The sequence below is a fragment of the Hydra vulgaris genome, chromosome 12 (genome assembly GCF_038396675.1).
Source record: "Hydra vulgaris chromosome 12, alternate assembly HydraT2T_AEP".
Classification (NCBI taxonomy): Eukaryota; Metazoa; Cnidaria; class Hydrozoa; order Anthoathecata; family Hydridae; genus Hydra; species Hydra vulgaris.
In genome coordinates, this window is record NC_088931.1 from 84,534,040 (window position 1) to 84,560,000 (window position 25,961).

The 25,961-nt window shown below is 26.7% G+C and overlaps 1 protein-coding gene across 2 annotated transcripts in view; it reads left to right on the top strand.

Annotated features, from left to right (window-relative positions):
- Nucleotides 1-25,961, top strand: part of LOC100208496 (DNA-directed RNA polymerase III subunit RPC2) — a 114,736-nt gene that overhangs the window by 57,416 nt on the left and 31,359 nt on the right. For both annotated transcript variants that reach the window (XR_010642780.1, XM_065814764.1), the window contains exons 20-27: nucleotides 4,887-4,952; nucleotides 10,375-10,423; nucleotides 17,267-17,305; nucleotides 17,383-17,457; nucleotides 21,509-21,607; nucleotides 21,698-21,911; nucleotides 22,226-22,312; nucleotides 22,399-22,435. Coding sequence is in view for 1 of the 2 variants with exons in the window: in XM_065814764.1 (XP_065670836.1) it covers nucleotides 4,887-4,952; nucleotides 10,375-10,423; nucleotides 17,267-17,305; nucleotides 17,383-17,457; nucleotides 21,509-21,607; nucleotides 21,698-21,911; nucleotides 22,226-22,312; nucleotides 22,399-22,435 (666 nt within the window). In the remaining variant the exon portion in view is untranslated. The remainder of the gene's footprint in view (nucleotides 1-4,886; nucleotides 4,953-10,374; nucleotides 10,424-17,266; nucleotides 17,306-17,382; nucleotides 17,458-21,508; nucleotides 21,608-21,697; nucleotides 21,912-22,225; nucleotides 22,313-22,398; nucleotides 22,436-25,961) is intronic.

A 25,961-nucleotide genomic window follows, 5' to 3' on the forward strand; every position in this document is an offset into this window, starting at 1 on the left:
GTAGCGCTTCTTAACAAGGCCTGATATATATATATATATATATATATATATATATACATATGCATATATATATATATATATATATATACATATGCATATATATATATATATATATATATACATATGCATATATATACATATATATATATATACATATATATATATATATATATATATATATATATATGTATATATATATGTATATATATATGTATATATTTATATGTGTATATATATATGTATATATATATATGTGTGTATATATATATGTATATATATATGTATATATATATATATGTATATATATATATATATGTGTATATGTATATGTACATGTATATATATATATATATATATATATATATATATATATATATATATATATATATATATATATATATATATATATATATATATATATGTATATATATATGTATATATATATATATATATATATATATATATATATATATATATATATATATATATATATATATATATATATATATATATATAGATCTATAGATCTATAGTTTGTTGGCTTTGGGAAGAGCGGAAGGAAAAAAGTGATTCTTACGCCAACATATACGTCACTTTTAATTACTTTTAACTTTCGTCCAACATTTCCGTGTTGGACGAAAGTAAAAACCATTAATTTAATTACAAATTAATCGTTTTTTAAAAAAACCACAAAAACGCAAATTTAATTGACCAGAATGTTTTTAAAAACATTCTGAATGTTTTTAAAACATTTTGAATGTTTTTAACAATATAAACAATGTTTTTATTTTTATTTTTTTTAATAAAATGTTTTTATTTTTATTTTTTTTAATAAAATGTTTTTATTTTTATTTTTTTTACTGTAAATCATGCGCGGAGTGTTGCTACATCGACTATCTTATAGCCTGACTCGCAAGGGAGTGCTGCTACATCGACTGACAAATAGCCTGACTCGCAAGGGAGTGCTGCTACATCGACTCACAAACAGCCTGACCCGCAAGGGAGTGCTGCTACATCGACTCACAAACAGCCTGACCCGCAAGGGAGTGCTGCTACATCGACTGAGGGTTAGGATGGGGCAGGCAGTCTATCATTATTAAAAAAAAACAATCCGGTCTTGCATTTTAATTTTTACTTTTTGTCGACAAAATATGGAAAAAACTTTCGGACAACATCTAAGGGTTCTATATATATATATATATATATATATATATATATATATATATATATATATATATATATATATATATATATATATATATATATATATATATATATATATATATATATATATATATATATATATATATATATATATATATATTGTTAATACACTTGCATAAAATGCTAAAATTCCTACATAAAAACATTTTAAAGTGGTTTGTACGTGAACTTTTTCAATATTTTATTGGAATGAATGTCATTTTAGTCATTGACATACTATTTACCAAGACATCTGCCAACCTCTAAAATCAACAATGCTCGTTAACCCTAAGCCTTGGATGACACCACTTATTCAAGGCCTTATAAAAGAGCGTCAACAACTCTTTTTCTCCGGGTACTACAAAGAGTGGAAAGCACTTGCAAATCGAATTAGTAAACTAATTACCAAAAGAAAGAGAATCTATAACAGGCGTTTCACTACTGGAAAAACAGATTATTGGCGTGAAATCAAGCTGTGAAGTTTTGCTGATAAAGGTCAAATCACCACCCCTTTCTCTGAGACACTAGCAAACCAATTAAATAATCATTTTTAAAGTGTTTGGACTGGCAAGAAACAACCCAGCTTCTTATGCTTCATTAACCGAGATGCAAACCCGCCTACTACCCCCATTTTTACCCTTAAAACATTGCCAACCAACTCAGCAAAATCAAACCAGGTTCCTCAGGACCAGATGATCTTTCTCCGTTTTTACTCAAATCTGCTCGCTTTGAAATCGCCTTATCACTCTGCATCCTATTCAACCACCTCATAGAAAACAGTTACCTACCTGACCAATGGAAATCAGCAAACAAAACACCGATTCCAAAAATTTCTAACCCGCACTCGTCTAATGACTATCGACCAATTGCCATTACATCCGCATTATGTAAAGTTTTTGAACGTATTATTACCATATTCATTGTCCATCACACAAAGCACTTATGGGTCTCAAACAAACAGTTCGGTTTCCTTCCAGGCCGAAGTACGATGGACGCTGTTATTCAAATTATAGAGGAATAGAGTCATGCGAAAGATAACAACAAATCGATTTCTGCAATATTCTTTGATTTCGAAAAAGCTTTTGATCTTGTCAGTCATGACAAGTTACTGTTAAAGTTAGTGAACATTCTACCTAGCTGGCTCACCTCTTGGATCGCAGCTTACTTATCTAACCGTCAACAAAGAATTAAAACAAATGATCACACCACTGACTGGAAATGTATCGAAGCAGGTGTACTTCAGGGTAGTGTTCTAGGTCCAATCATGTTTATTCTATTTATTTTGGACATAAACGTCTATCTTCCACCTGAAACCATCCTTGAAAAATATGCTGATAACATACTGACTTATATAATTAGTGATAAAATTCCTACCAACCTACCTCAATCCATTGTTGATTGCGTCGCTCTTTGGTCTAAGGTAAACAGAATGAAACTTAATGGCCCAAAATGTAAAATCATAAGAATTATTCCCTGATGCTCCGAAATTCATGCTTTACAATCCATTGTACTCAATAATACTGAACTTGAAATAGTCAGCAGCCACAAATACCTTGGAATCGTGCTCAATGAGAATATTGATTGGGATGAACAATGGACAAAAGTTTGCAACAATAAAAAATCAGTACCATATCTGCTCAAAGGTCTTAAGCAAATTTGACACACTCAGCCAAACCTTTTACAGGTCTACCGATCTTACTCTATTAGCCACTTGATATATAGTGCTCCTATTCTCACTTTGTGCAGTGCTGCTGCAAAAAGAGAGATCCAACATTTTCATAAAAATGCCCTGCAAATTATTGGAATTGATGTAACCAATTCAAGCAGCTTCAATATTATATTTGACATTGAAGAGTTACTTGACAGGATCTATATTAATATACTCAAAAAAATTATTGCAGACCCATGCTATCCTATAACCACTAAATTAACTCAAACCAACAGCAGAATTCCTAATAGATTCTCGTATGCTCTTAACACCGCAAAAACTACTGCTTACCAAAAAACTTTTATTCAAAAATACCTCCATATCCTTCGTGGTTGCATCAGTGACCTCTACCTTCCAAGCAATATTGGAAGCTCTACTGCTTTTTCAATGCATAAATAATATGTTCCTCCCCTGTATTCTTAGCAAACTATTAATATTAAAGGACAGATAAAATTGTACAATTCATTACTTGTAATACTAATCAATTTTAAATAAAGATTATAAAATAAATAAATGAAAAAATAATTAATGGAACATAATGAGCCAAGAGCTAATTTACTTAATTTATTTTAAAACACATTGAGTTTGTTAAAATTTACGTAATGAATTTTAATTTATGAAAAGAATTTGTTTTAGGGAATTTTTAAGTACCAAGACAAGTTGTATTCATATCTTAAATAAACATTAGAAGTTTATACTTAATTAAATTTACTAAAACAAATTATTTATTGAGATGTTATCAAAATACTTCTTTATTTTTTACGCCATATGTTTTTTGCGAAGGAAAGTTCCGGCTTGTTAATTTTTTCTTTCAAAAGAAATAATCAACAAGCTGGCACTTGATTAAAGCATTTATCTTTTAACATAATTAAAAATAAATATTGATGTTAAAATTAAATTTTATTTTAAGGTTTTAGTTTTCTCTTATTTTAATATGTTAGATATAACAAACTTTTTTTTCTTTTAAAGAACTTCAATGATAACTTGCTAACTTACTTACAACTTTTTTTGAACTATTATTTTAGTATATATTTATATTAGTATATATATTTTTTAAATTTAAATGCAGCAAAATATTTATTATAATTGCAATTTAAAAAAGGAAAAACTAAAGTTTGTGCGTAAATTAAATATTTTTAAAAAACCTACCTTGTAACAATGCTGCGTAAAAAGTGGACTATATCTCACTATAGTGATATATATATATATATATATATATATATATGCATATGTATATATATATATATATATATATATATATATATGCATATGTATATATATATATATATATATATATATATATATATATATATATATATATATATATATATATATATATATATATATTTATATATTTATATATATATACATACATACATACACATACTAAGATGGTGTCATCTCATGTTGCATTACTTAAAATCCAATTATTTGTGTATTTGCTAAACCCCATTTTATTCCAATACTCCGTTTTATCCCAGTTTATTTTATTTTTTAAAAATAAATTTTGTGCTGAAATTGATTATGTGCAGTTTAAAAAAACTTGTTGAAATAAATTTTATGAATCAAGAAAATTTCTTAATTTTTTACTTATGCATGAGCCATATATAGCTTGTAAACCAGTTTATGGGAGTGTAGGTGCAGTTAGAGCTAAAGCTCATTCTTCCTGCCATTACTTGAATAGTGTGGTAGTGATTAATACTGCAGTTGTTGCTGCAGTTGTTTTTCTGTTGTTTCTGACACATGTAAATGACTTTGTTCATGTGTATGTTTAAGAATTTTTATTTTTAAAATTGGGTTAAACATTACCCACTTATATAAACACTATTTTTTTTTCGTTTTACTGTCTAACAAAAATCATAGTTGAATTGATTGTCTGCCTTTTTTATTATTAGCATTCATAATAATAATATACAATTTTTTAATTTTTTATCTTTATAAAATTATATTTACATATTAAAAATTTTTAATTTAGGTAACATTATTGGTTTAATTCGTCACCATCGTCGTTTAATCAAAACATTTCGATTAATGAGAAGAGGTAAAAGATATCCTACATAATATATATCTATGTTACAATAATATATAGGTAATAATACTGTAACCTAATTGTGTGTGTATATATATATATATATATATATATATATATATATATATATATATATATATATATATATATATATATATATATATATATATATATACATATTTATATATATATATATATATATATATTTATATATATATATATATATATATATATATATTTATATATATGTATATATAAAACCTTTATTTAAATAAGGGAACTTATAAAAAGAAAAACATACATGATTGCTTTGATGTAACAATGGGCAGTTATGATAGACCAGAGATTTGTGAATTTGTTGGACTATACATTTTAGATTTATTAAGTAAAATAATTAATATAAATGATTTAGGCCTTTATTGAGACGATGATTTAATAGTAATGCATAAAAAATCGGGTCCACAGCTTGATAAAATTAGAAAAAATGTTATAAAATTTTTTTTAAATATTAGCAAATTGAAATAAACGTAAATTAAAAAATTGTGAACTTTCTTGATGTCACATTAAACCTCTCTGAAAATTCATATAAGCCTTTCCAAAAACCAAATGATAAATTATTGTATATTAATATTAACTCAAATGATTTACCCCAAATTCTAAAATAATTGCCGATTTCAATTGATAATAGGCTAAACCAAAACCTCTAATGAAAATGTATTTCTCTAAACAAATATCGAAGAAAAATTTTGAACTAAAATTTGACCCAGAAAAAAAGAATGCAAAAAAGCGAAATAAAACTAAAAATGTAATTTGGTTCAACCCCCCATATAGCAAAAATGTTTCCACTAACATAAGAAAAGTGTTTTTAAATTTGTTGATAAGCATTTACCGCCCTCTAATAATTACATAAAATTTTAAATCAAAATACAATTAAAGTTAGCTACAGTTGCACAAAAAACATGGAAAGAATTATTAAAGGTCAAAATAATGCTTTGTTAAACAAAAAAGGAAATCCTAAATGAAAAAACTACAGAAAATTGTAATTGTAAACAAAAAAACAATTGTCCAATAAGTGGAAGTTTTTTATCAAAAAATGTGGTATATAAATGTGTTGCTTCCACTAAGAATGTACCTGATAAACAATATATTGGCATAACAGAGGGTAAATGGAAAAAACGTTTTGTTGATCATAAGCAACCTTTTAAAAATAAAAAGTATTCAAAAGACACCATGCTGTCAAAATATATATGGAAATTAAAAGATAAAAATATTTATGATTTTATACTGAATTGGTCCATTCTTAAAACAGCGCCTGCATATAACAATATTTCTAAAAAATGTATACTATGCCTTCAAGAAAAATTTGAAATACTTACACATGCAAACCAAGAATGTTTATTAAACAAAAAATTGGAATTAATTTCTAAATGCAGGCACGAAAATAAGTTTCTCCTAAAAAACTATATAATTAAATCAGCTCAAATAATAGTTAAATTATGTTCCCCTTTTAAAAATATTTTTCTTAATAAGCATAAGTAATCATTTCCAAAGAATTTTTTTTATAATAGTGTCAGCAAATTCCACAAATGTGTGAAGATTTACAGTAGTTAAGACATTTGCGACTTACTGTAATTTAATTTTTGGTATAAATTGAAGTTTTATTAATTTGATCATTCATTTCTGATGAGTCTTTATCGATGAAACACATTGTTAAATGAGAAAAATTTTTGTTAAGTGATTTTCTTCTAATTTATAATTGCTCTGTTCTTTTAAGAAGATTGAGCGCTCTATTTTGTGGAATACATTTTAAAATTGTTTAAGTATATTAAGTATATATATATATATATATATATATATATATATATATATATATATATATATATATATATATATATATATATGTAGTGATGCTGTTTTGTGCACATACTATCAAGAAAGTGCTCGATGAACTATGTCAGAGCTATAATGTAGTAGAAAATGACATGATTTTCTACAATATGTATATATATATATATATGTATATATATATATATATATATGTATATATATATATATATATATATATATATATATATATATATATATATATATATATATATATATATATATATATATATATATATATATATATATATACACAGGGGTGTACACTCGGACTTTTCGTCGATTGCCAGAAGGGCGACTGAAAGTAACCAGTTCGTTAATTTTGGTTGCCTGCTGACTTTTTGAGTTGCTTGTCGCTATTTTTTGTAAAAATTTTTGCATTCAGCGGATTTCTTACATATTCTAGTCATTTGTCATTGTAAGGCTAAGTGTACACAAGGAGTAATTTGCGCAAATAAAAGTAATATTGTAAACTATTGTTAACATTCAATTTTCTACTTTCAGATAAAGTACATGCCCCTATATACACCACTAGGTTTTCACTTGAATTTTGATTTTATCAAAAAAATATGTGCTCTTTTACAACAACAAAGTATTCACAAATATACAAAAACAATTTACAAATACTTTAAAACCCTTTTATAAAAAACTTTTTTAGATTAACAAGTTTTATTGTGTATTACTTTTGTAGAGTGTTTTAAAGAAACAAAGATTTTTTATGTGTAAAGATACAAAGACAATTTTAGGGAGAGGGTGTGTGGGGGAAGGTGGTCTTCTACCCCCACAAAGAAGGTGATTTTCAAGTTACAGTCGGTTTTTTGATGAGTTTAGTCGGCTAGTTGGGTATTTGACAGTCACATAAATTTTTGTTTTTAAGGACCTTTTTTTTATTAATAATTTTAGGAAACTAGTTGGTACTTTTTACGGGCTCATCCCCCCCCCCACCCCTCATTTTTTAATTTATTGATTTATAAAGTCACAAGTGTCCTAGTATGGTTGTGACGAGTAAGACTTAAGTCTTAAAAATACTTATTTAAACATAGCGGTGGAATGTATTAGCTCGAAATCAAAAGTTCTTTATCTTTATTGCTAACTATATTTTTAAATAGTTCAAATTAATTTCATTAATCAATAACATCTTTAAATCAAATCCACAAAATTGTCCATAGCAACTGCCAAAATAAGACATAATATTTTACCCATTATAAAAAAATAACTTTTTTTTTGTTAAAAATTTCCAGAAATTTTCTGGAAGTTTTCCCAAGTTGAAAATTTCCAGAAATTTTCTGGAAGTTTTCCCAAGTTGAAAATTTCCAGAAATTTTCTGGAAGTTTTCCCAAGTTGAAAATTTCCAAATTTTCAACCCTAGTTTTATTAAATATGTTAAACGCTCATACAATTTTCTTATGTTCTAATTAATAATAGATAATGCGGAAAACAAACTTTGACACTGTGACTTTAAAAATATAGTTTTATTATTATTTTAAATAGTTACTTTTTTTTTTATAGAAATCTGCAATTGCAAAAACTGGCATTAGCGCGAACTGGCATAAATGCAAATTGGCATAAGTGTGCTAAAAAATTTGGAAACAATTGCATAAGTGCTTAAGTGCACTCAATAAAATTTCATATATATATTTTTTTAACATCTTTACTTTCAACAAGACTGCAAGCAACCACTATTAGAGTTGGAAGTTACTGGAAGAGCAAAGATGAAGGTTGTAGAGTAAGATAATGATTGACAGATGACTTTAAAGATTGAAAATTATATGAATCAGGAAAGCAAGAAGAAGGAAGCTAATTCCAAAGATTTGATTTTTGAGGAAAAAAACTAGAGGAATAAGAGTTTTTGGAGCACTTAGGAACAGTCACAGAAAAAGGATGAGACTTAATTGAGTGATGAGTAACAAAAGAATGAATTTCAGTAGATGGTACAAGAGACGCTAGCTCTTTAGAGCATTGCCCATTGTAGTTTTTGTAGAAAAGAGAAAGAGAAGCAACATTATGATGATGTGATTATGGTTAGAGGCTGGGTGCAAGAGTAGTTCAAGCATGTTTACATTGTGTTTTTGCATTTTGTTTAAAAAAGAAAGGGCATCATTAGAAGATCCGCCCCAGATATGGCAACAGTATTCCATACAAGGCCGGATTTGAGATTTATAGAGAATAGAATCCGGAGTAAGAAAGTGTCAAATATTCACATAAGTGAAATTGGCAAGTTTGCACTTATGCCAATTTGTTCTTATGCCAATCTTTACAAATTCTTTTGGCGCACTTATTCCAATTTGCACTTATGCCGATTCGAACTTATGCCAATGTTTGCAAATTCTTTTAGCGCTCTTGTGCCAGTTTGCATATATGCCAGTTTTTGCAACTGGTTCGCTCTTATGAAAGTTTGCACTTATGCAAGTTTGCACTAAAGCCATTTGCACTTATGCCAATTTGCACTTATGAAATTTGCGCTTGTTCAGTCTTCTGTGTATATATGCTTGTTTTTTTGTAATACTTTGTTGGCTTCAAGAAATGTGAAAAATAATTCTGTTGTAAACAAAATACATCACTTTTATTACTTTTGGTTTTCATCCAACTTTTCTGTGTTGACTTAAAGCAATGACGCTTAATAAATAACTAGATGTTCAACTACGTTTTTTTTTTACTAACTGCAATAAAAGTATTTCTGTTTACTTTTTTATTCAGCCATTTTTATATCAGATAGAAACAGCTTTGTTTTAACTTATTTTACCTTACTGATACTTTTATTTAAATTAGCTTTTAGCTCCTTTGGTAATTTCACAATAAAATGATTAAATATTGTGCTGCATGCTTAGTAAAAGGCATGATATGTAAAAGGCGACATAAAATCCTTCTACAAATTTTCTCCTAATAACTCTGAGTTAACCATTTTTTAGAATTAAAATTTCTCCTAATAACTAATAAAATTTCTCCTAATAACTCTGTAGCAACCATTTTTTAGAATTAAAAAACAATTACTATATCCCAGATACAAAATATTGCATGTGTTGCTCATTATTATAACTCGTTTTAAAATTGAAGAGTGTGCTATCAATTTTTTATTTTTTGCTGATAAATAAAAAGGAAACTCCCAACAATACTATTCACATCACCATCATTCGGTCTTTTGTTTAAAAAAAAAAAAAAAATGATGTTAATCCTGCCATAAAAAAATAAATCCAGCTTTAATAATAATACCAAACCCACCAAACTTTAATAATAATACCAAACCCACCAAATGTAGTTAATTACATTTATGCATTAATAATTTTGATGAACCACTTATAACATACAAAGTGCAAACCATTAAAAGCATACAAAATATGAACCAAAAATGTTAACTATTAAAAATATGCAAGATGCAACTGATTTAAAAGTTAAATTAAAATCAGATATCTATTTGTTGAATTTTAATTAAGCACTCAGTTTAAAAAAAATAATTATATTAAATGGAGGAATTAAGTATGATTATTAGTTATTATTTTTCAAACTGAAATAGTTACTTTATTTTTACTAAAGCATTTTTGTTTGTGTTTAGCTGGTTATATCAATGAATTTGTTTCTATTTACCCAAGTCATTCTCACAGGTATTTATATTTATTAGTTTATATATATATTTATATATAAATATATATATATATATATATATATATATATATATATATATATATATATATATATATATATAATATGATGTTATATATATATCAATGAATTTGTTTCAATTTACCCAAGTTATTCTCACAGGTATTTATATGTATAAGTTTATATATATATATATATATATATATATATATATATATATATATATATATATATATATATATATATATATATATATATATATATATATATATATATATATATACATATATATATATATATATATATATATATATATATATATATATATATATATATATATATATGTATATATATATATATATATATATATATATATATATATATCTATATATATAAATACACACATATATATATATATAATATATATATATATAAATTTATATATAATATATATATATATAAAATATAATATAATATATATATATATAAAGCCCTTGGAATTAGGGTTGGCATTTGGCAAATGCTGATCTAACTTCCAGCCTAAATAGACTTGTTGCTCTTTTGTGAAACTAATTTGGCTGTTCCTTTTTCAGATCTCAGTATTGATTGCTACTATCCTTTGAATTGCAAAGACTCAAATAGACACTTCCTTGGCTTGGTTGTATGTTAATGCATCAGTTCATCTACTTGTCAAGAAATCGAATCACCTATTTGTTGAGAAAGTCGAGGTTTTAATCCACTGACCATTCTTTTATGTGCTTCCACCTAGAACCTCTTCACTCCATCACCTTTCTCTTTATTTTTATTGTTCTCCTTTGTTTCAAGATCACTCTTTCAGATGTAATTTTTACCTTTCTTTAACCTTTTGCCAATATTGCAGTTATTGATGACTTTAAAGAGCTCATCACACTGAATGACTTGGCTTTGACCCTTGCCCTTGATTACTGACCCTGTTAACACTAAAGCCTATAACTTCTTTATTTTTCAATCTCTTACTAAGATAGTTAATTTTGTAACTTGTTTTCCAGACAACCCTAATCATTTATCTTCCCACCTTGACCCTAGCTTGTGTTCAGTTTCTCCTTGTTCTCCTTTAGATGGTTCTGACCATACATTGAACTCTATAAATCTCATACTTCTTCAGCTCACTATATTATCACACTGCCTACTACTACCTTAAAGCTGACTGGGATTCTTTTTGTAATTTTTTTTGTGATGGTTCTTAGGCTGATGCTTTTTCTCTCTTCACTGACTTCACAGACCTCCTACATAAGCTCCTGGATCCAGGTTAGTATGAAAGCTTTTATTCCTTCTGGTCTGTTCAAAGTCAAGCTTCTTTTTACTCCATGGTTTTCACCTTCTTGTGCAGCTCTATCTAATCATAATCATCTTTTTGAACTACTTTTGAACATTTTATACAACTTTTAATACTTTTTATTATATAACTTTTTATAACTTGTTTATATTTTATTATTATTGTTTAATATAAAACATAATTTTGAAGATTTCTTTTTTGACATGTTAATTAGTGGACACGCTTGCTTTTTTTCAATTTCTTTTTGATTTTGATTATTAAAATAGGATAAATAAATGAAGTACCTAATATCAAAAACCAAAAGTTAAAAAAAAATTTATGTTACAATCAATTTTACATTATTAAAAAAAGTATACATTTTTTTCCATTTAAGTTAGTTTTTATCACTTCTGAAGTTTGTTGAATTTCAATAATAACCTTTTTTTTTAATTTAAGGGTATAATGCATTAGTAGTTCTAATTATAAAAAACTTAAATTATAATTATTTCAAGAAATCAATGTAAAAAGGTGCTTTCTGATGCTAACCTTGATTATTCCCAATTTACTAAATCTCCTATATTTTCTCAGAGGTTAGCCTCTATAGACTTTAAAAAAATCTTTGACAGTGTCACAAGCTTTCCTACGCACTTTTGCATGCATTGTTCGTTTATGTTTAAAGTAATTTTTTTAAACACACTGACCACGGCAGTTTAAAAAATTTTTTGTTTTAAAGAAATTTTTTGTTTATAGAATTTTATACAACCTTTGTATTCTTATTTTTAAAGTGGTTGTTGTTTTTAGCTACTGAATTTGATACAAGTTGGTGAAAAAAAAACATATTATCTTTTATAAAGATTTAACAATAATTGAATGTTTTGATATGCAATTTATTCATAATTTTTATCAGTCCGTATAATTGAGAAACTTATTTGCTATGTATGCAAGAACTATGAGAAATGTTGTTAATTTTTTTTATTACATTTATTTGTTTTCATGTCTTTTCACTTTTAAAAATGTTTTAACTATATTTGACTTTTTTGTCAATATTTATATAATAGGAAAATAAGAAAATAAATTATTATTTTTTGTATAATATATTATTTGATTAATAATTTTTTTTATGATAGAATAAATTAAATGAAGGAATAATATAGTTTCTTTTATAAATTTATTTACTGCATTTGGTGCATGTCTGAAATTGTTTCTCTTATATTGCCCAATTTTCAACGTAATACTTAATTTATTAATAATTTTCAACGTAATACTTAATTTATTAGCAATGCACTAGCTCACAAGCTTCTGGAATAACAATAGTTCATCAGGAAATAAACTATCAGTTTATTTCCTGATGAACTTTAATCATTTAATGCACAATTTGGATAAATTTGCAAACTATTTTAATTGGGGTATTGAAAACAACCAAATGTTTTATATTTAAATATAAGGATTGACTTTTTATTTTTTTATGTAAAAAACTTGTCAAAAACTAGTATTTCCTTAATATGACTGACTGAAAATAGTCTCAAAAAAATTGTATATCAAAAAATGTTATTGTTTTTGTTATATTCTTATCTGCTTTTTTCCTTGACTTGTATCAATTTTGGTAGTGGAGAATAACAAACATCCTAAAAATAAGAAAACAAAAACAGAAAAATATTTAGGTATATTATTTTTTTAACAACATACTTTTTAATATTTAACTATTTTTAGCTTATTTTATTTAGATTTTCTATTTAGTATAGTCTTCCTTTTCTTTATTTGTGTATTGTTTTATTCTCCTTTCTTATAGCTTTATTTTGCTGAAAATTCTTAAAACGCTTACTATATAAAAATTTGGTCAAGTTGTCTAAAAAAATTACTTTAAGCGTGGATGAACAAGGTGTGCAACCGTGTGCACTTTCTGGAAAGGCTTAGTATCATTAACAATGGTAAGTCTAACATTCCATCTCTAATTCATGAGGCTGATCTTATTATCTCTCCTAAGGATATGGCAAAACTATTTGCAAAGAACCTTTCTTTTAATTCAACTCTTAAATCTTATGGCCATACTCTTGTGTAGAAGAGTTAAATTGAGATAGGACTTTAGCAACGGAAGTTGGAATGACTTCAATTCTCTCTAAACTATTGAATAAGTGCTTGACTGAATCTTGTTTTCCTGCAGTCAGTCTTTTTTTTTAATTATTAGCAGGGGCTTTGAGTTTTTGATCAATAAATCTCTAGCATCCCATCTTGAGTCAAATAACTTACTGTCAGACAATCAATATGGATTTCAATCTTCTTGTTCTATGGCTGACTTGTTAACTGCTGTGACTGAAAGATTCTGTTGTGCATTAATTAGAGACAGCAAGACAAGGGCTTTGGCTTTGGACATACCTGAGGCTTTTGATAAAGTTTGGTATGCTGGTCTTCTTCATATGGATTGCTTCATATGGTGTATCTGAGAAAATTTTTGATATTACCAAATCATTTCTTTCTAACTGCTTTATTAAAGTCGTCTTCATTTCCAGTAACTTCTGGGGTTCCTAAAGGTTCTGTCCTTGGTCCTGTTTTGTTTCTTATCTATATTAATGATCTTCTTGACAATATTAACCAAAAAATGGTTCTATTTGCTGACAGTTCAACTTTGTACTATTGTTTTGACAAAAGTCTTCTATTTTCAATCTTGAATCTGATTTCACTTCTGTAACAGATTGGGGCTTGCAGTGGTTTTTGAATTTTAACTTTAACAAAACTCAGTCATTTAATACAAACATCTATCTATATTAATGACAACCTTCTCTCTGAATCCTCTTCTTTACATCTTCTTTTTGATCATTGTTTACTACTGACCTGTCATGGAAATCATATACTCAATCAAATACAAGTTAGCATGTGCTAAGTTTGCTTTTTTTTATCGTGCTTGCCATTAACAGGCTTGGTTGGAAAGCAAGTACGATTGCATTCTATTCCTGACCATTCATATAATATTTATTTGCATCAACTTGGCTGTGGATTTTTAGATGCTTTAAGAACATTTCAAAAATGCACAAAAATAGCTTTACTTAACTGACCGAGACAATTACAAAAAAAACTTAACTAAAAAAGAAAAAAGAATTCTTAACGTAAAAAAAAATTTAAAATAAAATATTATATTTAGAGTGAATCATATCTAAACTTCGCTTTTTTGTAATTTTTTAAAAAATTAAGTGTCGCTCTTTTATATAAAGTTATCAATTTACCATTAAGGATCATTTAATAAGGAAACAAACATTCTTCAATTTATGAAAGAGTATAATACAATTTCTTCTATTTATATACTTATGTTTTATTTCAACAAGATTTTTATAAAATTATCACTAGTTGAGTTGATAAATAAAAAAGTACATATTTTTATATAAACATTTCATGTCATGTGTAGTATGCAAAGTTTTTAATATTTGAAACAATATTTCTTTTTGTATTTAAAATCTTTAAAAAATTGCCAGACTCCTCAATTAAAGGTCTATAATGATCCGTAACTAAACTGCAGACTAAGTATACATTTAATAACTTTATATTTTGCGTAAGTCCATTGGTTTATTATCCTATAATATATATTATAAATTAATATATAAGGGGCATATTTCATTCTAAATGAATTATATTTTTATTTTGTAACTTGTAAAGTAAGAGCAAGTTTTTATTGCATCAAATTGTTTGAAAGCAAACTTTCATGGTTAAACTAAAAAGGTAAAAATAATGAAGAGGAAGTCGTTTGGCTTCCTCTTCATAAATTATTTTTACTTATTAAACATCAGCAGTGGTATTGCTTCACAGTACTGCTGATGATGTTTAGTGAGTCAGCTTTTTAATTTAAATGTTTGTGTTGGGTACGGACCTCTGGCGCGGTGTAGGTTCATCCGTAATTCACGCAACTACATAATATCTGCAATTCAGGTTCCTGTATGTTTATATGATCATTAGTTTTATTGACATAATGATTAATAATATAATTCCATTAAAAATTTATTTGTTGTTAATAGTATTGTTTTTATAAAATCAATCATACAAATTGTTTTAAAAGTTTTACATTTAACATAAAAAAACTACTACTAATAATAAAAATTAATCTATATTAATATAACTCACTAAACGTTATATAACTTTTAATAACACTTTCCCAGCTTTATATTATTAAAAAAAAAAGTTTGAAATTTTTTTTTATAAACAAAAAAAGTAAATTGTCAATTTGTTTAAAACATCTTGCTATTAAAACATTTAATTACATAAGATTAATGTTACGAAGTTCTTTTAGCATGTTGAAACTTAATTTTTTAGACATACATGGAAACATACGTAAACTTGAATGTTCTTAAAACATTTAAACAGCTGTGACCAAGGTTAGAAATAAAGTTCAATTGCACCTGTTTTCCGACCAATCCTGCTTTATCTTACTCCTGATTCCATTCTCTACCTATAAAAATCTCCTATTCGTCCCTGTATGGACTACTTTTGTCATATTCGGGCTGGTTCTTCTAATGATACTTTTTCTCTTTTAGAAAAGATCCCAAAATGCCATGTAATTGTATTTAGACCTGCTTTTTCTGCCAAGTTTGAGTCTCTCTACCATTGTCGTAAAGTTGTATCTCTTTCTCTTTTCTACAAATACTACCATGGTCATTGCTCAAAGGAGCTATCATCTCTACTTTCATCAACAAAAACTCATTCTCTTTTATTGTATTTGTCCCTGCATGGTCTAAAAACTTTTATTTGTCTAGTTTTTTTCTATGCTCTTCAACTCATTGAAACTCTCTCCCATTTTCATGTTTTTTTAACTCCTACAACTTCATACCACCTACAACTTTTTAAATCTTCTGTTAACCGTTTCCTTGCTATTCAACACTATTGCTATTCATTATTAAATAAGAATTTAAAAATAATGTTCACTTTCAGTATGAAATAGACAATAAAGTAAAATCATCTTTTTGGAGTTTCTTAGCAAAGCATCAGTTGGTATTTTTTTTAAGTTTTTTTAACGTCTCCAAATTGTTGATCTTTTGTTTAAAATAAAATTTAGGACTTGTGTTTATGTACTTTAAATTTATGTACTTGTGTTTTTTTTCTTTAAAAAGTTGGTGCTGTTTTTTTTTGAAGTCTCCAAATTGTCTAACAGTTCTTTGCAGTTATATTCTCTAAATTGTCTAATGATCCATTTTTGAATCTGATAAATGAAAACAGAAGAGATGATTTACTTGATTAACTACTCTATAAATTTAGTCCTAGATTATTGAAGTTGTGTATAGGCTAAAGCGGAAGTAACTTGAAAACAGTTGCAACTTGAAAACAGGTAGCCTGGACAAGCTGTTGATGATGCTGCCATTCCACTGAAACATGATTTTTTTTTAAATCAATTTTTAATTTAATTCAATCTTAGTTTCCATCTTTATCTTTGTTTTGTTTTATTTTTATGTCTGTTAAACAAGGAAAACAAAATTTTGTTAAAAATCATGAAAAATCTTGTTTTTCAATATGTTAATTTTTCTTAACATATTTAAAAATTCAGAATATTACACTAGTTTATTTTTGTATTTAGATGTGTGTATATTTCATCAGACGGTGGACGAATGTGCAGGTTTTTATTAATTAGTTTAAAATGTCAATGATTTTAGTTCAACTGTTTTAGTTGTACATTTTTATATTTTTTATTAGGCCTTATATCATTGTTAAGAAGGGACGACCTTGTGTAACCCAGCAGCATATTACAGAGTTATCAAATGGAACAAGGTTTTTTAAATTAAATTTTAAATTAAAAATGAGACTGTTTTAATATGAGCTGAAGCAATACTATTATGTTGTTGATATGCTATAAAAGCAACAAAGTTTTTTTTACTAAACAAACATCAGCAAATCCATTATAAACTGATATACTAAACAAACATTAGCAAATCCATTATAAACTGATATACTAAACAAAGATCAGCAAATCCATTATAAACTGATATACTAAACAAACATTAGCAAATCCATTATAAACAGATGTACTAAACAAACATCAGCAAATCCATTATAAACTGATGTACTAAACAAATATCAGCAAATCCATTATAAACTGATATACTAAAAAAACATCAGCAAATCCATTATAAACTGATGTACTAAACAAACATCAGCAAATCCATTATAAACTGATATACTAAACAAACATCAGCAAATCCATTATAAACTGATATACTAAACAAACATCAGCAAATCCATTATAAACTGATATACTAAACAAACATTAGCAAATCCATTATAAACTGATATACTAAACAAAGATCAGCAAATCCATTATAAACTGATATACTAAACAAACATTAGCAAATCCATTATAAACTGATATACTAAACAAACATTAGCAAATCCATTATAAACTGATATACTAAACAAACATTAGCAAATCCATTATAAACTGATGTACTAAACAAAGATCAGCAAATCCATTATAAACTGATATACTAAACAAACATTAGCAAATCCATTATAAACTGATATACTAAACAAACATTAGCAAATCCATTATAAACAGATGTACTAAACAAACATCAGCAAATCCATTATAAACTGATGTACTAAACAAACATCAGCAAATCCATTATAAACTGATGTACTAAACAAACATCAGCAAATCCATTATAAACTGATATACTAAACAAACATCAGCAAATCCATTATAAACTGATATACTAAACAAACATTAGCAAATCCATTATAAACTGATATACTAAACAAACATCAGCAAATCTATTATAAACTGATGTACTAAACAAACATCAGCAAATCCATTATAAACTGATGTACTAAACAAACATCAGCAAATCCATTATAAACTGATATACTAAACAAACAGCAATGAAGCTTACTGATTTATTACTGCTCATTCAGCATCAGTTTGAACTATAAAAAAAGCATGTTAAGTGGAAAAATAGTAAAGAAAATTGCATCTTTTCAATATTATTTTGGAGAAAAGTACAAATTTAGTACAATGACTAGCAAAAGTTTTCCACTTTAAAATTTTTTTGATTATAACTATATAAATTATAACATTAATTATAAAGTTAAAAAAATTAAAAAAAAACTCAAATAATCGTAAATTGTTTTTTAAACATATTGTATTTTTGCTAAACTTCTAAATAGTCCTAATTTTTTGGTTAACTGATATTTACTAAATATATATTCTTTTAATGTGTACAATATGGTACATTATAATAGTGATAGACGCTCCTGGATAATATAAAGAAAAAATTTTTTTTCTTTGCCAGGGAGCCTTAAATTACCATATTTATGCATTTTTATGTTTTTTATCAGTATATAATTACTTTATAATTTGGTTATAAAATTTAACTTTGAGTTGTAAATTCAACTTTTGAATGTGTAAATTGCTGCTTATGGATAATATTAGTTAAATAGTAAAAAACATTTTGAATTTGTTTTGTTTTTGTTGCTAGAGAATCTTATTTTACCATATTCGCGCATTTTTAGGCTTTTATTATCACTATTAAGTTACTTAATTATTGTTACAAAATATTTCAATTTTATTTTGAATTGTGATAATTTGTTGCTATTCAATGGAAAATACAAAAAGTTTTTTTTTTACTTTTTTAGACGTTTTTAGACTTTTTATTTTTTAATTATCAATTTGATCATTAGTTTTTAGATATTTTCCACTTTTTAATTATCTTTTCAGTGAGCAAGTAATTACAAAATGCTTTCTAACTATTTTCTAATGATGTTGAATTTTTTTGTTGTTGTGATTTTAACTAGCACTTTTTCATTTATTTTAAAATAAATTGTCGGAAAATTTACCTTTTTTTAGAATATAAAGATTTTTATACTGTTAGTATATAAAGGTTATTATATTATCAATATATAAAGATAACCAATATTCATATATATCTTAAATAATACATCTGTATATAATTGAGTATAAATAAAAAAACTTCCATTTGTTAACAAAGTCATGCATTCTTTTATTAAATTTCTCAGGACTACTAAGTTTTAGTTTCAAGAGTTTCAAGAGTTTCTGAAAATGTTACCATAATTTGGTTGAAATCTGGCATTCCAACACTTACAATGCAAAGAGTTAAGTAGAGTCTTTGCACAATAATTTGAGAATGATTTTTAGAAAGAGTCAGACAGAACAACTTACGGAACGCAAAGTTTTTTTTTAAACAACAAAGTATTTTTAAAATTTGTTATTGTAAACAAAGATGATATACAATTTTTATATTTTACTCTAACATAGTTAGATTTGCATCTTGTAATAAAAAATGCAAGTGTTGAAAAACTTAAGTATGGGCTCAGCTACTTTTTAAAAAAGCACTGTTCAATTGGAATATGTATGAATAATTGATAAACCAACTCCATTATTTTATCAGATAAATATATATCGTTTGTATACAAAGGAAATGCACTTAGTCCAAAAACATCATTTTGAGATAATGAACAAATTATTGCGTAATAGTTAAAGTAATAAGTTTTTGTGTTGAAATAAAAAAATCTTGATAAGTCATTAATAATTGATTCATTAAATTTGTGCAGTATATCAAACTATAGAGAATTTAAAATACTAAATAGTGGTATAAATAACTCCATACTGCCAAAAATGGACTTTCCCTTTTATACCAACGATATATAACAGCATTTATAAAATATATATTGGTCATAAGAAATGATCGAGCTAATTATTCTAGTGCTTACTTAATCGTGCTATTGCATAAAATTTTGAGTTTTAAAGCAACTTCATCTAAATGCAACACATTATACAAAAAATTGAGCTCTCAAGCATTTGGATCAAAATGGTTCATACAAAAATACAAAAAGTGCAATAACTTAGTTAGATTCTGATCAAAAAGTAAAAAATAAAAAAATTAATTTTTTCTTTCTTTGCCGCTTTCTAATTGAAAATAAGCTGTTTTTGAAATTACAATATATTAAATATCAATATATTTTATAGTAATTTTTTCAGTATTTAGATGTTAAGCAACATTTCCCTATTAAAAGTAATTTGAACAAAAAAAAAATGCAATAATGACTCTAGAGTGTATGTACATATTATACATGGTGAATTCTATTGCATTACATGTAGTGAGCTTATTTTAGCCAAAAAAAAAATTTAATTGTTTTTATATATGGAATATATTTGCAAATGTATTTGCAACCAGTTATGAAAAATTTGCATATGTATGTTAAACGTTTGTAATGTTTTGCATGTAAAAGTCTGAAAATGATAAAAAATATAATTGTATTATTGTTATGTAATTATATTATTAAATTTATTATTAAGTTAATTCAAATAAAATCTAATAAGCAAAGAAAAATTTTATAGAAAGGAAAGAAATTTTAAACATATTTGTCAACATTATTTATTGACAAGTTTTGAAATTGTTTTAATGATTATATAATTTTTCCATTAATTTAGTTGAAAAGCTTTTTATTTAATATTGTAAATCAGTTAAACAGGCATGCAGATAAGACAGGTATACAGGTCGGGATACATAAATACTAGAAATGAATACTTTTAAATTTTCAACTGACCATTGAACAGTAGCAAATAAAAATCTTTTACTAATGTATGAAATACTTCCACTGTTTGAGACAACACCACTGTTTGAGACTATGCAGATACCATTGCAAGATACAACTGTGCAAAAACCGTTTTGCAAGATATAACTGTGTGAAATGCTACTTTGTATATATATCAATGTGCAATGCATCACTGCGTCTATCCATTCACAAAACTAATCATGTGAGATTTTTGATATAATTGTTTAAGTGAGTTATTATTTATTTACAGAACATTTGAAGATTTCTTGCATCAAGGGCTTATAGAATATTTGGATGTGAATGAGCTTAATGATTCTGAAATAGCACTGTATGAGGAAGGGTGTACAAAGTAATTTTTTGAATAATATTTGTCATAAGAATTTAGTTTATTGTAAATTGGAATATTTTATTCTGAAATATTTTTGCATATTTTTGTCAGAGACACAACACATATGGAGATTGAACCTTTCACTCTACTTGGTGTATGTGTTGGACTAGTGCCGTATCCTCATCACAATCAATCACCTAGAAATACTTACCAATGTGCTATGGGGAAACAAGCCATGGGTACTATTGGATACAATCAGAGAAATAGAATTGATACTTTGATGTACTTGCTTGTTTATCCACACCAACCAATGGTAAAGTCTAAGGTGAAATCTCAAAAGATTTTTAATTTTCTTGTTTTAGTTGTTATTTTTAATTCTTTTGTTTTAATTAATATTTTTAATTCTCTTGTTTTAATTACTATTTTTAATTCTCTTGTTTTAATTATTATTTTTAATTCTCTTGTTTTAATTACTATTTTTAATTCTCTTGTTTTAATTATTATTTTCCATATAAAAGATCATATTTAAGATTTTAAATGGCAATTTTATTGCACAACATCATTAAAACTGCATCTAACTTTAAATAATGACTTTTACAAATCTTTAATAACGTTTTAAAATAAATTTAATTTTAAAAGACTTTAGACATAATTCAATTTGAGAAATTACCTGCTGGTCAGAATGCAACAGTAGCTGTCATGAGTTATAGTGGTTATGACATAGAGGTTTGTTGATTAATTTTGAATCTACTGTGTATATATTATGTATCAAATTATATTATATGTAATATAATTTACTGTTATTTTTAAAGGATGCTTTGATCATCAATAAATCTTCATTAGATAGAGGTAAGTTTTATGTTAACATTGTATTAAGGATTTTATGGTAGCTATGGTGATTTTATTGTGATTGAGGTGGTATTTTTTTTTTATTGCAGATTTTATTTATTAGTGTAGAAACATTTTTTTACTCACTTAACATCTTTAAAAAATTAATTCATGAAGAGCATTGTTTTTTTGTTTGAAATAAAACAACAAACTTTATAAAATAATTATATAGCTGAATAATAAATGATCTTAAAAAATTTTATTTTTAATGTATATGCTAATAAATTTTCTAACTACTTGAAAAAAACTCATAGTTTTTAATTATCTATTTTTATTATTATAGATTATAATGAATTACTAATCCATTTTTAATTAAAACTTAAATAAAAATGTTTTCTATATATTATTTAGTTATAGTTATTATTTCTATTAGTGGTGAGGCAAAGGCTATTACTTTTGACATATCTAAAGGCTTTCGATAAAGTTTGGCATGCTGTTCTTCTCTATAAGCTTGCTTCATAAGATGTATCTGGGAAATTTTTTGACATTATTAAATCATTTCTTTCTAACTGCAGTTTTAAAGTCATCCTTAAAGCACAACACTCTTTTTTATTTCCTTTAACTTCTAGGGTACCTCAAGGTTCCATCTTTGGTCTTGTATTATTTGCTATCTTATACCTGATTCCATTCTCTAGACTTGCACTGCCAAGCTTGAGCCACTCATTATCGTAAAGGTTGCATCTCTTTTTTCTACAAATAATATTGTGGATGCTGCTCAAGCATCTATAGTTCGATCAACCAAAACTCGTTCTCACTTGAGCTGTCATTGAACAAAGTTGCATTCTTTTACTCTTTGTCACTTCATGCTGTAATATTATATTCTAATAATATTTTTTTTCATCCCCCCTTTACATTGCACATTCCTCTATCATCCACTATATCTTGATACAACTCATTTTTTCCTCATTTATTACATCTTTTTATTGTACATAATAACACATTGCTCTTGACATATCCAAAGCTTTCAACAAAGTTTGGCATGCTGGTCTTCTCCATAAGCTTGCTTAATAGGGTGTATCTAGCAAAGTTTTTAAGATTATCAAATCTTTTCTAACTGCTTTTTTAATTATTAGTTTTAATTCACCTCCCCAAGCCATGAAGGCCACTGCAGTCAAGGAGGCTACTTTAGTTGTAGTTACAACCCTCTTCCAACTCTATAACTCTAAAACACTAACCTTGATGAACAAGGGCACTGCGCGAAGAAACAAGATAAGTGCAGTACTACCAGGGACGTGATGGGAATCGAACCTCAAACTCCTTGCTTATGAGGCAAGCGCTCTACCACTACACCACTACCACATTAAATACTGCATATTATCTACCACTACACCAATACTACTTTATTAAAGTCATCTTTGAAGACCAATACTCTTCTTCATTTCCAGTAGCGTCTGGGGTACCTCAAGGTTCTATCCTTGGTCCTGTTTTGTTTCTTATCTACATTAACAATATTCCAGACAACCTTAAATTTTAAATAGCTCTTTTTGCTGATGACTTAACTTTGTACTCCTGTCTTAACAAAAAGTCTTCTTTTTTTGGTCGCTTAGAATAGGCAGTTGATCTTGAATCTGATTTTACTTCATTAACAGATTAGGGCTCCCATTGGCTTGTAAATTTTAGCTCCAACAAAACTCAGTTGTTTTTTGCAAACAACTATGGCAATACATTCCCATATTAATGAATGGCACTGAGTCCTCTTTTTTACGTCTTGTTGGATTATCGTTTACTACTGACTTTTCATGGAAACCATTTATACAATTGATTGCTAAATTAACATCTGCTAAGGTTGCTTCCCTTTATTGCGCTTGCCATTTTCTTGCTCCTGATATTATTGTCTACTTCTACAAATCTCTTATTCGTCCCTGTATAGAATACTGTTGTCGTATTTGGGCTGGTTCTTCTAATGATGCTCTTTCTCTTCTAAACAAGGTCTAAAAACACATTGTAAATGTTGTTGGACCCACTCTATTTGCTAAGCTTGAGCCTCTTCTTATTGTCATAAAGTTCCTTTCTTTTTTCTACAAATACTATCATGGTCACTGCTCAAATGAGCTATCATCTCTAGTTCCAACAACTCATTCTCACTTGACTCGTTATTCAGCAAAGCCTGATTTGTTTACTGTATCTGTCCCTGCATGCTCTAAAAACCTTTATTGGTCTACTTCCTTTCCCTGCACTTCAACTCTTTGAAACTCTCTCCCATCCTCATGCTTTCCTGAATCATACAACCTACAACTTTTTAAGACTTCTGTCAACTGTTTTCTTGCTCTATGACTCTATTCTTTTTTTTTTAATCTAGTAACTCCCAACTTGATAGTTTTTGCTTACAGCATTGTTGGGAGTGAATCAAGTATATATATATATATATATATATATATATATATATATATATATATATATATATATATATATATATATATATATATATATATATATATATATGTATATATATATATATATATATATATATATACACACATATATATATATACATACACACACACACACACAAATTAACTACAACATTTCAGTGACTACCAAAATGACTCAAAAAACTATTGAAAAGATCACAAAATGTAAAATGAATGAACAAAACATCTCAATGAGAAAAATAGCGAAACGATTAAACACAACACATGCAATTGTTAGCAGAATAGTTAACCAATATCACAAATGCAATGTAATTGAAAATCTTTCTCACCCTGGAAAATACAACATTTTAAATCAAAGAAATGAACGTTCACTTTTTCGCATAGTGAAAAATTGAAAGTTATCATCTACTGATCTCAGTTGAAAATGGCAAGAATCTTCTGGTGTTGTTGCCAGTGCTTGAGCAATTAATAGAGTACTACAAAAACACAATTACATGTGGCAAACTGCTTTCAAAAAACCAAATCTATAAAAAAAACATCAGAAAGCAAGAAAAAACTTGTGTTTAGCTCATAAAATTTGGTCTTAGAGCATGTAGCATAATGTTCTTTTCAGCAATAAAATGAATGTTGAGATTGATTTAAGAAAAAAACGAGTAAATCTGAGAAGAACGCCACATGAAAAAAAGAACCCAAATTGTTTTATGTATAGAACAAAACAAGCTAGTGGCAGTATAGGCATCTGGGCCTGCATGAACTATGAAGGTGTTGTTTGCTTCAAACTAATTGATGGAAGTCTTGATTCTCAAAGATATTTAGGTATATTGGATAATTATTTAATGCCTCCTATTGACATTTTCCGAAAAGGACATAGGAATTATCTTTTAACTAGGTAATGCTCCATGTCATACTGCTAAGATTTGCGAGCAATGATTTGAAGAAAACAATATTAAAATCATGTCTTGGTCTGCCAAACATGTCTAGATCTTAATAGAGAATTTATGATCTTATTTAGACCAGTCTTAATAAAATTGAAATAAAATATCTGTACCAGCTGAAAGAAGAAGTAACAAAATTACTAAGTAATGTTCCAAAAGATATTACTCAGAGTTTAGTGA